We start from the raw sequence: 17,234 nt of genomic DNA, 5'->3' as shown, positions 1-17,234 counted from the left end.
GCCAAAGTACTGGAATTTCAGCTTTAGCATCATTCCTTCCAAAGAAATCCCAGGGCTAATCTCCTTCAGAATGGACTGTTTGGATCTCCTTGCAGTCCAAGGGACTCTCAAGAGTCTTCTGAACACCACAGTTCAAAAGCATCAATTCTTCGGCGCTCAGCCTTCTTCACAGTCCAACTCTCACATCCATACATGACCACAGGAAAAACCATAGCCTTGACTAGATGGACCTTTGTTGGCAAAGTGATGTCTCTGCTTTTGAATATGCTATCTAGGTTGGACATAACTTTCCTTCCAAGGAGTAAGCGTCTTTTAATTTCATGGCTGCAGTCACCATCTGCAGTGATTTTGGAGCCCCCCAAAATAAAGTCTGACACTGTTTCCACTGTTTCCCTATCTATTTCCCATGAAGTGATGGGACCGGATGCCATGATCTTCGTTTTCTGAATGTTGAGCTTTAAGCCAACTTTTTCACTCTCCACTTTCACTTTCATCAAGAGGCTTTTTAGTTCCTCTTCACTTTCTGCCATAAGGGTGATGTCATCTGCATAGCTGAGGTTATTGATATTTCTCCCTGCAATCTTGATTCCAGCTTGTGTTTCTTCCAGTCCAGCGTTTCTCATGATGTACTCTGCATATAAGTTAAATAAGCAGGGTGACAATATACAGCCCTGACGTACTCCTTTTCCTATTTGGAACCAGTCTGTTGTTCCATGTCCAGTTCTAACTGTTGCTTCCTGACCTGCATACAATTTTAGGGCTTATGAAAGCGAAAATACTGCTCAGGACTCTTCTCTGTGTAAATACCGATATGTCATGACTGACAAGTCATAGAGGGAGAGGTTTTCAGTATATTTAGTGGGTTTTCAGGCTTCCCTAGTGGCTCAGCAGTGAAAAACTCGCCTATCAATGCAGGAGATGTGGCTTCAATCCCTGGGTCGTGAAGATCCCCTGGAGGTGGAAATGGCACCCCACTCCAGTATTCTTGCCTGGAGAATCCCATGGACAGAGGAGCCTGGTGGGCCATAGTCCATGGACTTGCAAAGAGTTGGACACAACTTAGTGAGTAAATAACAACAACAAGTGGGTTTACACTTAATCTCAGTGTTTCATGGTAAATGTAGTGGGTTTACTGTGCCCTCACTCCTCTTGGTGTTTTCAGTAAGTTGGCTAGGTCAGTTGGTTGCCAGGGCTAAAGTTTGGGGATCAGGAGTAGTTTTTTTGGTTGGATAGAGCAGTTGGGCTTCATGGCCTCCACAGCCATGCCCATTTTCTCTCTCATGCATCCTCTGATCATCTGTTGGGCTGTTGTGCGCTGTGTGGTCTCTGCTGATGGAAGTAGGCGAGTCATTAGCTAGAAAGCAGAGGCGGGTTAAAGCAGCTCCCTGAGATCATAGATCTTCAGTCGGTGATAAGAACTTGGTAAGAAGAAATCAAAGCCCAAGGTGGTGAGGAAAAGATTTTGGCATCTCAGTGCTTTAATAAATTCATGTCACAGTGTCTAGACAAGATTTTAAACACTGGGGCAGACAAAAAAAACTCTGTGGGGGAGTAAAAGTTTATATGGACCAGTGAAACAGATAATACGGTTTTTATGGCTCAAGTGGTAAAGAATCGCCTGCAGTGCAGGAGACACAGGAAACACGGGTTCAGTTCCTGGTTCGGGAAGATCCCCTGGAGAAGGAAATGGCAACCCATTCCAGTATTCTTGCCTGCAGAATCCCATGGGCAGGGGAGCCTGGTGGGCTACAGTCCGTGGGGTCGCAAAGAGTCTGACATGACTGAGCAAGCATGCAACACAATGTAAATGTCTGAGATCAGGCTTGAAGTAGATCACAGTTTAGTATTAACATATCTAAAGGGAGAAAGAGTGACGCAGCAGGAGGGAGTTAGGAACAAAAGCATTTTGTTTAAAATGAGAGTTTAGTCGGGTGAAAGCTGGCAGTGCCTCAGCGCTGGCGGGCGAGAGGTCTTTCTTGAGCTGTGACCAAGGCTCTGACAGGTGGCTGGCAGGGGTGGATGTACCTGAGCCTCCTGTTCTGCCATGCTCGCCAGGCAACCTCTGCATCACACTGGGCGTCCAGGAAGGCTTGTTGAAGAGAGCTAATTGATCGTTACATGTGTACTTTATAGTTACTATTTATTTTAAGTGAGCAGTTGGGCATTTGGGTTTATACATGTGTAGGAGAAGGCAATGGAACCCCACTTCAGTACTCTTGCCTGGAAAATCCCATGGACGGAGGAGCCTGGTGGGCTGCAGTCCATGGGGTCTCGAGGAGTCGGACACGACTGAGCGACGTCACTTTCACTTTTCACTTTGCTGCATTGGAGAAGGAAATGGCAACCCACTCCAGTGTTCTTGCCTGGAGAAGCCCAGGGACGGCGGAGCCTGGTGGGCTGCCGTCTGTGGGGTCGCACAGAGTTGGACACGACTGAAGCGACTTAGCAGCAGCAGCGGCAGCAGCAGCTGTAGTGCGAAAAAGGAGACAGCATCTCTGAGTTCTCACAGAGTGAAGTTTTAGTGCCTGCAAAGTTAAGCATTGGTCCCTTGGATGTGTGCCTATGCTGTTTGGTGGACTGACATCAGGCTTTCCCTTGGGTGACCCCATACTCCTTAGCAAACTGCCTCAGGCGGCCACACTGCTGCTGCCCTCCGCCTGCTGGGCCTCTGCTTGTCCTGTCTGTCCACCCCCCTCTTCCCTGGGCGGACTTCTGTTCTTTGCTCGTGAGCCAGCTGGGGCCCCATTCTTCATGCCCACCTGACTGTGTTAGGCACCTTGCCCAGGGCTCGCTTGATCCCTTCTTCTCAGCCCCTTCCTCCATCAAAGGTGCCTGTTAACTCTCCTTTCCCCTAATTCCTCTTTAGTCAAGCATCCAGGGATTATTCTAGTTTACCACTATGTCCCTTCCTGGCACACAAGGGCTACTTACTCGGTACTTTTTGGGTGGATAAGTCAGTGAAGAGAGCGTTTCAGAGTGAAATAAACAGTGACTGAGCATATCTGGGTACTCTGTTTATTTTAACACTGGACTTAACATATAGATGAAATGACTAGTCTTATAGCAACATTTGGTTCACTGTGATAATGTAATGAACTTATCTGTCTCATTTTGTGGCGACTTTTTGGAGGAATTAGGTAATATTTTACTCATTGTTTCCTTAAGGTAGCCTAGTTTAAATTGAATTCTTGAAACCTGAAATTTAAATTGGGGTATATAATATTGTTTACAATATTGTTACTACAATATGAGACTTTCTTTTTCTAAACAGTTAAGTCATTCAGTTGTCCCAGGCCTGTGAAGTTTACCATAGAGTGGCATTTGAAGCATCATACCTGTCACAATGACTATTCTGAGTTGGAAGTAAGTAAAATGCAAATTTTAAATGAGTGTAAAGCTATGAAGGAAAAATTACAGAGTATAAAGATTTATTTGCTCATTAAGTGAGGAGTCTAGAAATAGAGACTGTACTTTTAGAAGTGCCACAGATTTATTTTGGGACTTAACAATAAATGCTTTAATTATGTCAAAATATATGCTTTCTGAGAATACAAGTCTATCAGTTTCCTTGTATCTATGAAAAACATTAGTTATTATTTAAATCAGAGTTATAGGAACCATTGATAAAGGGCTTGTGAATCATACATAAATAAAAATAAACTTAATTTAAAGAAGAAATGTAAAAATTTCATTCATCCAGAAAATGAGTAGCAGGGAACCTAGGGCTTTAGTGCAGATGAGCAGATTTCATGAGTATGAGTAGATCTCATCAAGAGGTGAGGAGGGAGACGGGAGAGCGTGAGAGGCTCATCAAGAGGTGAGGAGGGAGACGGGAGACTGTGAGAGGAGGAAACAGAGTCCAGGCGAGGTCAGTGTGTGCTTCCTGAGGAAATCACAAAAATATTCACTTAGATTGCATAGGACATCAGATTTAGGATATTTAATGTTGATACTACCCTATTAGCTGATAAATCTTATTCAGATTTTGCCAGTGTCTCAAGAACGTCCTTTTTAGCAGCTTTTCTTTCTTTCTTTTTTTTATACAGAATCCAATCCAGGATCACATTGTATTTCTGCATGATTTTTTTTGGGGGGCGTGGGGTGGTCGGCTGTCATTCATGACATGACACCGATACGTACAATCGATTTATTTTTATAAGATGTCCCTCAATTTGAGTGTTTCTTAAATTTTCTCATGAATAAATTCAGGTTATATTTTTGTCAGACATACCATACCCTGGAGAAGGAAATGGCAGCCCACTCTAGTATTCTTGCCTGGAGAAGCTCATGGATAGAGGAGCCTGGCAGGCTCCAGTCCATGGGGTCACAGAGAGTCGGACACTGCTGAAGCGACAGCATGCACGCACTAGAAAATACACTGTTTTGCCCCATTTTTGATGATGTTAATTTGCTCAGTCAGTTAGGGAAGTTTCTGTCCATTTTCCACTGTAAAGCTGCTACTTTTCTCTCTGTTGTTAACAATAATTTGTGAAGAAACACTTTTGTATTCATGTGTAAATATCCTGTTTTCCATCAGTCCTTGTTTTAATGCTCTTTGGTCCTTGCCTGAGTAATTAGTTGTTAGTGATGACTGCTGGGGCGCCCCAGGTGGCGCTAGCAAGTAAGGGGCCACTTGACAGCGCAGACAGATGTAGGAGATGCGGGTTCGAACCCTGGGTCGGGAGGATCCACTGCAGAAGGGAAGGGCAACCCAGGCCAGTATTCTTGCCTGGAGAACGCCATGGACAGGGGAGTCTGGTGGGCTCCAGTTCATAGGGTCGCAAAGAGTCAGACATGACCGAATTGACTTAGCTCTCGAACACATGATGATTGCTAAATGGTGATTCTCTAATTCCCTGCTTTCTTCCACATTTACTAGCACCCTGCTATGAGAATGCACTCTCCCTTCTCCTTTATCAAGATGGACTCACTGATTTTTAGTTTGTTGGGTGGGTTATAATCTCTTACTGTTTTTATGTATTTTGCTCAAATTGTCCCATATGTGGCCAGTTGTTGTTTTTCAGTCGCTCCGTTGTATCCGACTCTCTGTGGCCCCGTGGACTGCAGCACACCAGGCCTCCCTGTCCTTCACCATCTCCCAGAGTTTGTTTAAACTCAAGTCCATGGCCTTCCGTTTGGCCATTGAAAGCCTCTTAATCTTTTCTTGGTGCCCGGGAGCTGCCACTGGGAGCCTGGTTTTATTCATCCTCCAGGAGCCTGGAACCGCGTTGTTAGTTGATGTGTGAGTGAAAGTCCCCCGCAGTCACTGGGGTTTTGCCGTCTGTGCTTTATGTTACTATGTATTTGGTTTATCTTTCCTTGTAACTGAATACTGCTTCTCTCTCTCAAACCCTTTCTACGTGGAGTAGAATGAAAGCAATCCCAGGACAAAGTGTTATACACAGAATTTTATGCAGAGCTTTTTTTCTTCTTGATATTTTGTTCTACTGAATGTCTCAAGTGTTCCAAACAAAGTAAATTTTTGGTATTGTTTAGATATTAAGCGAAAATAAATTATGACGTAGAACTTTACCTTGTGTAGGAGCTGTCACAGAAACATGAACTTCCCGTCACTGAAGACTTTTGTGGCCATTATTTCAAGAACAGTGAATGCTGGACAACAAAAAATGAAAATCTAGAGTGCAGCGGTGATTTACAGCTGTTTCCCCCACTGAATGTGAGTATCTGTCTCACCGTGTTGAAATCAGATGTATTTGTTTCCCAGGGAATATAAGTACCAATTTAACTTCTGTGTCACCAGTGTTGTGATAAAGAAAGGTCTTAATCCATCAGTTTTTAGGTTCGGTTCTTTGGCGTGTGTGGCAGTACATAGTAAGTGGGATACTCGCGCCACTGTTTCACGCCTTTGTACCCGGCGCAGCAGCGTCCTTGGAAGAGGACCCTTTTATCAGCCTTTCGTGGTCTGCTGTCACCGCCTCCCTCTCTTCTGCCCACCCCAGGCGGGCCTTGGCCGCCCTCACCCCATCAGAATGGCTCTAGTCAGGATGGTCAGTGGCCTCCCTGGTGTGAGACCCCACGTCCGTTGCTCCTGCTGGAGGTCTGTCAGCTTACCAGCATTTAACACACTTGAAAACTGTCCTCTGTGCACTTTCTCCTACTAAACCTGGAAGACTGGACTCTATAATGCTAATAGTGATCATCCCTGGGTAGTGAGGCTGTGGGTCATTTTAACTGATTTCTTTTGTTCTATAAATTCTGAACTGAAAATGAAAATGTCTTTAATAAAAATTTTGGGGACTTCTGTGGTGGTCCAGAGGCTAATACTGGGTGCTCTTGATAGGGGACCTGAGTTCAATCCTCGGTCAGGGAACTAGATCTCCCATGCCGTAGCTGAGACCCTGGGTGCCTGAAGATCCCAGCGCTGCAGCTAAGACCTGGCGCAGCCAGATAAATATTTTTTTAAAAATCTAAAAAAACTTTTTTTTCAAAGGGTTCTTTTAAAAATTTGTGTTGAAGTATAATAAACATAAAATAAAGCATGCGTATCAGAAGTGTAGGGCTTAATGAATTTTCACAACCCGAACCTACCCCCATAGACCCAGATCAAGTATAGACCATCTGAGCACTTTGAATCCCCTTTGGGTTCCTAACATCCTCCCTGCCAATGGAAACCACTGCCCTGAAGAAGGAAGTAATTTTTCAAGTGTAGGATTTTGTTACGAGTGTTTAGGGTACAGTGAGATTTGTTCTCTGGTGTTCTGCCTTCAAATCTTTACTTTTTTTGTAACAGCTTTTTTTCCCCCCCCTCAGTTTGTTAGAACTATTTTTCCTTGTGGAAATGCAACAGTATAAAATGGAATTATTTTGCTCTTTTTTCCAGAATAAACAATTAATATCAAATACCGGAAATGTCTCAAACCAGGAAGGATCAACAGTAAGTCTCTTTCTTTGCCTTTAAATCAAATATATACAAGTTAGAGTAAGACTGAGCAGAATCTGCTGATGGATAGATACTCATGATCTTAAGTAGGGTGAGTAGAATTAGGAAAGAAAAAAAGAAGTGTAATTTAAAACAGTGTATATTCTTACATATGTCTGTGTGAATTTTGTACATACTTGTTTCTTTGTTTAAAAAATCTCTTTAAAGCCATAATTTAAGGGTAACTTCTGTGTAGTCTTCTTTTACTTTAAAAAATAAAATCATACTGTCACATGCCTTAGACAACGTAGCAGTGGGCTAGTCGGTATCGACTTTAGGGAAATAAAGAAATAGAAACTACGATGTAGCACCAGGTGGAGGGAAAATTTAGAATTGGGGGGAATTACTAAAAGTCACTTACTAAAAGACTGCCCTGGTGGCTCAGACGGTAAAGCGTCTGTCTACAGTGTGGGAGACCTGGGTTCGATTCCTGGGTCGGGAAGATCCGCTGGAGAAGGAAATGGCATCCACTCCAGTACTCTTGCCTGGAAAATCCCATGGACAGAGGAGCCTGGTAGGCTACGGTCCATGGGGTTGCAAAGAGTCGGACACGACTGAGCGACTTCACTTTCACTTCACTAAAAGTCAGAAGACTAAGAGGTTGAGAGGGTTACAGAGAGTTGAGTGTAGGGGCCGAAAGCAGATTTAGGAGAGCTTGATGTTTGCTTTTAGACTGGACTCTCTGCTTTTATGGTCTTCTTCAACCATCTTACGGAATAGTCTGATAGTGGAAAGGCATTCAGCATGCAGTGGTGCTGAGAGTGGTGCTGAGCCAACTCTTTGCTTTGTACACATGCTGTCACAGGTGGAGGAGGAGGAAATGACAGGGAAGAATAGGAAATACTCAGGAAGGAGGCGTGTGAGAAGTTTGGTCCAACCACATGGGGGCGTTGGAGGTCCCAGGCAGTTCCCAGGCAGGCGGGTTCAGCTTCTCAGTGGGTCTGAACTCTAGCGACAGAGTACCTGAAGGAATCTAAGTTTAGCCCAGCAGTCCCTGAGCTTTTTGCTACCAGGGACTGGTTTCGTGGAAGACAGTTTGCCCACGGACCTGGGGTGGGGGGTGGTTTCAGGATGACCCAAGGACATTGCACTTACATGCCACCACTGATCTGCCAGTCAGAGCTCAGGCAGTAATGTCAGCGATGGGGAACAGCTGTAAGTACAGAAGGCTTTGCTCGCTCACCCACCGCCCACCTCCTACTGTGTGGCCCAGTCCTAACAGCCCAGGACTGCTACTGCTCTGTGGCCTGGGGGGGTTGAGGACCCCTGTTTTAGCCTATATACTGTATTTGAGTCATTTCCAATCATGTTATATGACATCTTTCTTCCCCTGTTTAATTTTAAAACACACACATTTAGCAACCAAATGCTTGATGATATTAGAAAAACTATTTGAAAGGTAATACTAAATATAGAATGGTAACTTTAGGAGGAAACCTGTAGAAATACAAGAAGTAGAAAATATTGGCAAGTGGAAAAGGCTTTTTCCCTCCTCCATCCTTTGGGTCTGGAAGGATGGTGGTAAAAAAAAAAATGGAGGAAATCCTTCTGCTCCCCACTATCCTTCTACAGCCCGCCTCTGTGTGTGTGTGTGTTTAAGGAGTCCAATTCGTTTTTTTTTTAAGCTGCATTGGGTCTGCCTTGCGGTGCCAGGGTTCTTTGCTGCAGCACGCAGCCTTTCTCTAGTCGTGGCACTTAGGCTTCTCTTGTTGCGGAGCACAGGCTCTGAAGTGCACAGACTCAGTAGTTGCAGCACATAGTCTTGGTTGCCCCCTGGCATGTGGGATCTTAGTTCCCCGACCAGGGATCAAACCCGTATACCCTGCATTGGAAGGTGGATTCTTAACCACTGGGCCACCAGGGAAGTCCCCCCAGTTCGATTCTTAACGGTTGATTCAAAGCGTGGTAAACAGTTGTTTAGCTATATCTTACAAAAGCAATTTAAAAAAATAACTCAAAGGATTTTTTTTCCCGTTTCAGGATGTTGTAGCCAAAACACAAAGAGATGGATTTCATATCTTTATTGTTTCTGTTAAAACAGAAAAAACAGATGCAAGCTGGAATTTGAACGGTATAGTTAAATAGTATACATGTTTACAGTCTGTTTTTACTGTATTCTGTATTTTTGTCATTAACTCAAATCTACATTCTCTGTTAAAATACATTATTCAAAAAGAAATTTCTTTAATCACAAAAATGAATAATCTGTTTATTTCTGGGACTTAAAACTTTATGCTTATCTTAACTCTAATATTTATTTTTTTTAACAGACTAGAAATTTAAAATTAATTTAAGCTAAATTTTAAAAAGTTTTAACTTCATGGAGGGCTACAAAATTCTCCAGATTAAAATAAAAAAATTCTTAGCGTGTAGAAATGGGTGGGCAACACCCTAATTGTAGTTGAAATAGATTATATTCTGTTTCTTGAAAAAGGCCATCATTGGGGGTTTAAAAATTTGTTCTTTAAAAAGTTGAAAAAAGAAACAAAAACATGTGATTGTAGCCGAGGAGTAGAAGCAGCGCCCCTGGCAGCCGTGGCTCGTGTGCCCTGAGCTCCCCTGCCTGCCCAGTGAGGTACACCCTCTGTCACGGAAAGCCGTGGCTCCTGGTGCCGAGTGTGAGCCCAGGCGTGCATCACGCAGTTTTCAAGGGAGCAAACGCTCTCATAGGTCCTGGAATTGCCTTGTTGCTCACTTTCTAGGCTGGGCATCTGCTGGGCTGACAGCAGCCAAACAGCATGTGAGCATCCTGGGAGTTTGCAAACTGCCCTGATTCACCCACTGGGACACAGAGGTGAAGCCACAGTCTGTCTCTGAGGGGCACCCAGTCCCAAGGGGAGGGAGAAAGCGATGAGATGAGACAGGCATGGCTGCAGAGGAGACCCAGAGCTGTTCTTCCCACTGAAGCTGGTAAAGAGGCTGCTCTGGAGAATGTGAAGCAGGGCTTCCTCCTGGAGGTGCTGTAATGGGCCAGACCATGCCACACAGGGGGAAGGGGCCCCGCTGCCATCCTGCTCCCCGCCTCCTTTCTTTAATACCAGTAGCCAGTTTTAAGTTTCTGCTGAATAGTAAATGGTGCAGTAGTAGTTGCTGAGCCCTGCAAGTCTTGTACTGTATCTGCCACTCTGTCACTGCTGTCTCAGACAACAACCCAAACTAGAATCTGGAGTTCAGTAATTTGTCCAAGTTACATTACGAAAGACAAAGTCGTCAGTGAGGTCAGGGACTCAGCCAGGGCCAGTCTCCGACCAGGACTACTTTGCTGTCTGCATAAGAGCCAACTTAGCCCATGCTGTATAACACCGTTTCTATAAGTAAAGATATCTGGATAAGGTTACATAATCAAACAACTAGTAATTATCCAGTACTTTGTGTATGCTAGGTAAAAATTTAGCATTTGTTCACTTGGTTTATATTCTTGGAGCCTTAGAATGAGGTTACATTGAAAAACTTAAGAAAAACCTATTAATTTTAATACCTTAATTTCTTTATCCCCATCCTGCCTTCTCCAGTTTCTCTTTCTATGTTGGGACCTTATGGATATATCTCTGCATCAGATTGGCCTCTAATGATTGTGAGTATCTCTGATCATTTTTTTCCTTTTTTTAAAAATGAGTTTTGTATCCTAATTAGAATATTCAAAAAACTTAAGAGACCAGTGGCAGTGATTCCTTAGCAGCTAGCACTGACATACCCTCTCTTTCTGGTCCCACGGTGACTGGGAGATAGAGGGTTGCAAACCTGAATGTAGAGATGCCCGTGCTCACTTTGTGTCAGTGCCATGCTGTTTTCCTCGTAACCTTGTGGTGCAGTGTCAAGTTAGGGAGCCTGATTGCTCCAGCTCGTTTTCTTTTCCTTGGCTATTCAGGGTCTTTTGTGTTTCCTAGACATCTCAATTTCAAATGATCAGAAGGCTTAACTGACTAAAATTGCTTCTCTTCCCACAGTTCTACATGGTGATGTGTATTGTTTATATCCTATATGGTGTTCTGTGGCTGATGTGGTCTGCCTGTTACTGGAAAGATATATTAAGAATCCAGTTCTGGATTGCAGCTGTTATTTTCCTGGGAATGCTTGAAAAAGCAGTTTTTTATGCTGAATACCAAAACATCAACAGCACTGGGCTATCAAGTAAGTAGTGACTGTGTCCATGAACATGGTGTAAGCCAAGAGCCTCCTAGCCTTTGTGAGCAGAGCAGAGGGGACTCCCCCTCACTACCCGCCTTCTTCCAGTGGTTTGGGAAACCATAGTCCAGTCCTCCTGCCTGGAAAATCCCAGGGACAGAGGACCTGGTGGGCTGCAGTCCATGGGGTCGCGAAGTCAGACACGACTGAGCGACTTCCCTTTACTTTTCACTTTCATGCACTGGAGAAGGAAATGGCACCCCACTCCAGTGTTCTTGCCTGGAGAATCCCAGGGACGGAGGAGCCTGGTGGGCTGCCTTCTCTGGGGTCACACAGAGTCGGACACGACTGAAGTGACTTAGCACCAGCAGCAGCAGTATAGATGAAAAGGACAGAAGCCAAGAATAGAGTGTCAAAGTAGGTCTCTGAACTAGGATAGCATGTGTATGGTCTTTGCTTTCTGTGTTCTTGCTGACTTTCCCTGATTTCCCTCCTGGGGAGAAAAAAATTCCCTAAAGTTCAGCTACCAGTGACTGGCTTAAAGCAGTACAGAATTCTGGACTGGGGACGTTGGGTGCTGCCAGTCCTTTAAACACATTTCTCTTTTTTTCATCCATCCTCTTTCTTCTTTCCCCAACAAAAAAGAAAAGAAAGTTTGGCCACAGGAGTCAGATGAGTAGTGTAGGGTGGATGGCGCCTGCAGCCTTTTACAAAGAGCTTCATGTGACCGTGGGAGGCACCGTCCCAGTTTACACAGTGGGACGTGGGACGCCGGCTGAGCATTCAGTTGGGCATCTTTAGACGTGTGCCCCAGACTGCTGAAAGATAGAGTGTGCTGTCTATATAGAGGGACTTCCCTTCCAGTGGTTAAGACTCTGTGCTTCCAGTACAGGGGGCACAGGTTTGATCCCTGGTTAGGGAACTAAGATCCCTTATGCCTCGCAGTGTGGCTGGTAAAAAAAAAAAAAAAGGTGGGGTGGGGGAGGGGGTGGCCAGAAAAGTAAAGATATAGTGAATTTCATCACTGACCCTTTGAAAGAGAGATAGCTCAAAAAAGTACTCAGGATGTACTCGAATAGTCAGTTACAAATAGTGCAGATTTTCAAAGGGTGTAGTTATGTCGTTCTTTATTTTAAAATCCTCTGGGGAAAAAAGGGTGAATTGGAATGTAGATGAGACAAATGCAGCATAATGTTGATAAGTATTGGTGCTGAGTGATAGTACATGGGAGTTCATTATATTGCTTTCTCTGTTGGAGAGAAAACTGTATTGTAGTTTCTCAAAAATTAAAAGTTTAAAAGGACAATATACAAAAGGATAAAGCAAAGTCACACATCTAGGGAGGCCTGTTTGGGGTGTTATTACTCTCTAAGAAGTTGTAGTGATGTATGAGCACGTGTGTGCGTGTGTGTGCGCCCTCCCTAAACCCAATGAGGAAAGGGTAAGTTGCTGCTTGTGACTGGTTGTTAAAGCATTCTTGAGTGTCAGAGGAGGTAGGTCAGCTTCTTTGCTGCCAGTGGTGAGGAGTCTCTGTCTGGAGAAGGTGGTGTGAACTTGGGTGAGGGGCAGCAAAAGCCTGAGATCCGTGAAGAGGAGAGCCCACCTGCCACTCTCAGGGCCATCAAGCCCTCTGAGACGGCTCCTCCAGGGCTCGGAAGAGAAAGCCCAGGCAGCTGTCCTTGTCTTTGAGGAGTCCTGTGGAAAAGAGAGGTGCCGGATGGAGCCTAGGCTGATGCTGCTTCCGATTTCCCCAAGTGTGGACTCTGAAACCCAGGCTGTCTTGCTTAGCATTGGCGCTGGAAGGACAGAATCTAGAAAGTGAAGCAGTGAAGAAACAGTGGTTGTTAGGACACAGCAACGGTGTGCTAAGGATACGTCAGTTGGCTTGTGCTTCGGTTAGGCAGCAGGCAGATGTATAAACTTACTGCACGGTGTATCTGAACTTCTTCAAGGTATTGGACGAGGCCTCTTGTGGTTTCTTCTGGAGAGGATGGAGAAATGTGAGCTGAGAAGAATAATTAGGTGGATTAAGAGCTGGTTTCTGAGTGTCTTTTTCCTCCTTTCTGTCTTCACCACCAGAGCTCTCAACATCTCTTGGCTGGATTCTGGAGTCGCCTCCTAAGCATTTTCCTCTCCTGTATTCCTTCCCAAGCCATTAAGTAGAGCAATCTTGATAAAATAAAGCTGTCCATTTTATTCTAAGGGTCAGCAAGCTCTTCCTGCAAAACCTGCACAGGAAATCTTTTTGACTTTGGTGGCTCTGTTGCAATTTCTCAACTACTGTCTTAGGAGCTGAAAGATGCCACAGACGCAAATGGACATGGCTACATTCTCCAGTGAAACTTCATTTCAAAGCACACGTCAGGCCAGATTTGGCCTAGAGGCTGTAGTTCGTCAGTGCAGTTTCCACTCTTCTTTTTGACTTGTCTTTGTTTGTTTATGGGCTGCTCTGTGTCTTAGTTGTCCAGCATGTTGGACCTTTAGCTGTGGCGTGCAAGCTTGCGTGGTGTCATGTGCGATCTAATGTCCTGACCGGGGGTTGGACCTGGGCCACCTGTGTTGGGCGCAAGGAGTTTTAGCTACTGGAGCGCCAGGGAAATCCCACTCGTATTTTTTATGGTCATTGACTTCCCATCAACTTTAGCAGCAAAACCAGACTCACGGCCTGGCATAAAACCCAGGTGAATAGGCCATGCTTCTGTCCCAGTCTGATTTTGGCCTCTCTCATTACATGCCTTGCTGCAGACCTGCCAAACTTTCACATCTTGCAGCATTTTTTTTTTTTTTGCCACGCCGTGAGGCATGCAGGATCTTACTTCCCTGACCAGGGATCGAACCCACACCTTCTGCACTGCAAGTGCAGACTCTTAACCACTGGACCGCCAGGGAAGTCCCGTCTTGCAGCATATTTTGCTCTTTCTCTTTCTTCCTTCATGCCTCTGCATGTGCCATTTCCTTTGCTTTTCCGCTTTCCCTCCTCCGAACAGTAACTCCTACTCAGCCTTCACCTCTTCCCTTGGACTGCACGGAGATCAAACCAGTCCATCCTAAAGGAAATCAGCCCTGAACATGGGAAGGACTGATGCTGAAGCTGAAGCGACAATACTTTGGCCAGCTGACGCAAAGAGCTGACTCATTGGAAAAGACCCTGAAACTGGAAAAGAATGAAGGCAGGAGGAGAAGGTTGACAGAGGATGAGATGGTTGGATGGCATCACTGACTCAGCAGACATGAGTTTGAGCAAGCTCTGGGAGATAGTCAAGAACAGGGAGGCCTGGCATGCTGTAGTCCATGGGGTTGCAAAGAGTTGGAGACAACTTAGCAACTAAACCACAACAGCCTTCAAACCCTGGTGTAGATGTCACTTCTGAGAAGCTTTTCCTGCCCCATGAGGTGTAGGTCGCTTTCCTTGCCATCCTGGGACACAGACTGTGTTTCCTCCAGCTCTTGCTGCATTCTGTCCTGCCCAGAGACCAGGCTTCACAAGGGCAGGGAACATGGTGTTTCTTTTCCTGTGACAACCACACAATGGGAGCGGAAATCAGTAAATGAAGGGGGCAACCTGGAGAAAAATGAGCTCTTGAGGACATTATGGTTTTCAAGTATTTACAAGACAGGAAGGGAGTCTGGGCTTCCCTGCTGGTTCAGATGGTAAAGAATCTGCAATGCAGGAGACCTGGGTTCGATCCCTGGGTCAGGAAGATCCCCTGGAGAGGTGAAGGTGAGGTGAGGTGAGGTGAAGTCGCTCAGTCGTATCCGACTCTTTGCGACCCCGCGGACTGTAGCCTACCAGGCTCTTCCATCCATGGGATTTTCCAGGCATGAGTACTGGAGTGGGTTGCCATTTCCTTCTCCAGAGGATCTTCCCAACACAGGGATCGAACCCAGGTCTCCCACATTGTAGGCAGATTCTTTACCGTCTGAGCCACCAGGGAGGTCTCCAGGGTCAGGAAGATCCCCTGGAGAAGGGGATGGCAACTCACTCCAGTATTCCTGCCTGGAGAATTCCATGGATAGAGGAGCGAGCCTGGCAGGCTACAGTCCAGGGGATTGCAAAGAGTCAGACAAAAGTGAGTGACTGCTGCTACTAAGTAGCTCTAGTTCTTTAGCCTCAAGTGGGGGAGTGAGAACAGAGGGGAGCTTGAGGAGACTGTGCCCCATAGAGCTGATCTGATACAGAGCGACTTCTTCAGGAGGTGGAGAATCCCCTTCACCGAGGTTGCAAACAGCATTAGATTAGATGACCTTTAAATTTAAATATGGCTAATTCGTCTGAGGTCAGAATATAGTTGTAAGAGTACATGTGTAGAGTCTTGGCGACAGGCATCCAGGTGGACCCAGAGCAAACGGTTTTCCTTCTTCCCCGTCAGCTCAAGGGTTACTGATATTTGCGGAGTTGATATCTGCGATTAAGAGGACTCTGGCTCGCCTCCTGGTGATCATCGTGAGCTTGGGATACGGCATCGTAAAGTAAGTGGAAAAGACACAGCACCTCCACCCTGTGAGCGTCCGTCTCCATGATACCCTCTGTGAAACTGGACAGGGAAATACCTGCCAGGATGTGTTTTTTAAGGGACTTTACATTTTTTAATCAATTAATTGTTTGGGTGCGTCAGGCCTTAGTTGTGGCAGTTGGGGTCTTTGTTGCAGCATGGGCTGCTCTAAGGTGAGGGCTCCAGAACGCACCGGCTCTCTAGTTGTGGCACAGGCTTAGTTGTCCCGAGGCATGTAGGATCTTAGTTCCCTGACCTGGCTTCGAACTCGTGCCCCCTCCTCTGCATTGAAAAGTGGATTCTTAACCACTGGACCACCAGGGAAGTGCCTTTAATGGATTTCCACGCACTGGCTGTTTTATGCATGTGTGCTCAGTGGCTTCAGTCGTGTGCGACTCTTTGCGAGCCTATGGACTGTAGCCCGCCAGGCTCCTCTGTTCATGGGATTCTCCAGGCAAGAATACTGGAGTGGGTTGCCATTTCCTCCTCCAGGGGATCTTCCTGACCCTGGAGACTTTCCTGGTGGCTCAGATGGTAAAGCGTCTGCCTACAATGTGGGAGACCTGGATTCGATCCCTGGGTTGGGAAGATCCTCTGGAGAAGGAAATGGCAACCCACTGCAGTACTCATGCCAGGGATTGAAAGCACGTCTCTTATCTCTCCACTCTCCTGCATTGGCAGGCAAATTCTTTACCACAAATGCCACCTGGGAAGTCCTGCTCTTTTATACTTTCCTCAAATAAAGATCCTAAGTTCCAGTAACTTTTTATAATTAGATGAATAATCAACTTTAAGGATAATGAAAAATTTAAAATGATTCTTGAGGCGCGGGTCACTTTCTATTTCCTAGGCAGCACAGTTACATGTTATACTTGTGTTTGAGATACTGTAAGAGAGCATGCTCTGACTAAACCCCAGGTCACCAGAATTTTTGTCTGAAGCCTGGCTATCCCCTGCAGATCCTATCAGGATCTTTTCTCCCTCTTACTTTTGAGTCCCTGGTTGTGAACATGGAAGAGTCTGTTCCCTAAGACTCTAATTCCCAGAAGCTCAAACCTTCACACTGAACCACAGCTACATCTTTTTTTTTAATATTTATTTACTTGGCTATGGTGGATCTTAGTTGCGGCACGCAGGATCTTCAGTTGTGGCATGTGAACTCTTAGTTGCAGCATGTGAGATCTAGTTCCCTGACCAGGGATCAAACCTGGGCCTTGGCATTGCATGCACTGAGTCCTAACCACTAGATACCAGGTAATCCCAGAAATTTCAGTTCTATTTTCAAATTGCCAATTGCTAAAAATCATCATCTTTGCATATTCCTGACTCAGTTATACTTTCAAAGAATCCAAAGTGTTATTTTAATTCTTTTTAATTTGAAGAATGAAAGCTGAAGTCTGTTAGGACTCTTGTTTGGAGGTATTGAGAGAGAAAGCGGTGGGATTTGATTTCCTGACATCCTGCTCTTTCTCTGCCCACATCATAGAATCAATCAGTGGATTATCTCTGACAAGACACATCTCAGAATGGTTTACAATGTATGTTCGTGAAAGACTTAAACGATTAGTTCTGCCAGTGACCCTTAGAATTTGGCACTTTCTAGGTTTCATCAATCTTCTCGTCCATTCTGTAGACATAGTACTTGGGTTATGTTCATTATACTGCTTGAATTTCAG

The 17,234-nt window shown here is 45.2% G+C and overlaps 1 protein-coding gene across 5 annotated transcripts in view; it reads left to right on the top strand.

The window, feature by feature from the left end:
- The window catches only part of TMEM87B (transmembrane protein 87B), a 51,115-nt gene that overhangs the window by 8,138 nt on the left and 25,743 nt on the right, over nt 1-17,234 (top strand). For all 5 annotated transcript variants that reach the window (XM_061431420.1, XM_061431419.1, XM_061431423.1 and 2 more), the window contains exons 3-9: nt 3,272-3,363; nt 5,543-5,677; nt 6,842-6,895; nt 8,921-9,011; nt 10,453-10,514; nt 10,888-11,071; nt 15,436-15,535. In XM_061431420.1, the coding sequence (XP_061287404.1) occupies nt 3,272-3,363; nt 5,543-5,677; nt 6,842-6,895; nt 8,921-9,011; nt 10,453-10,514; nt 10,888-11,071; nt 15,436-15,535 (718 nt within the window). The remainder of the gene's footprint in view (nt 1-3,271; nt 3,364-5,542; nt 5,678-6,841; nt 6,896-8,920; nt 9,012-10,452; nt 10,515-10,887; nt 11,072-15,435; nt 15,536-17,234) is intronic.

Source organism: Bos javanicus, chromosome 11 (genome assembly GCF_032452875.1).
Source record: "Bos javanicus breed banteng chromosome 11, ARS-OSU_banteng_1.0, whole genome shotgun sequence".
NCBI classification, from domain to species: Eukaryota; Metazoa; Chordata; class Mammalia; order Artiodactyla; family Bovidae; genus Bos; species Bos javanicus.
This window is presented reverse-complemented; position numbering and strand designations above follow the sequence as displayed.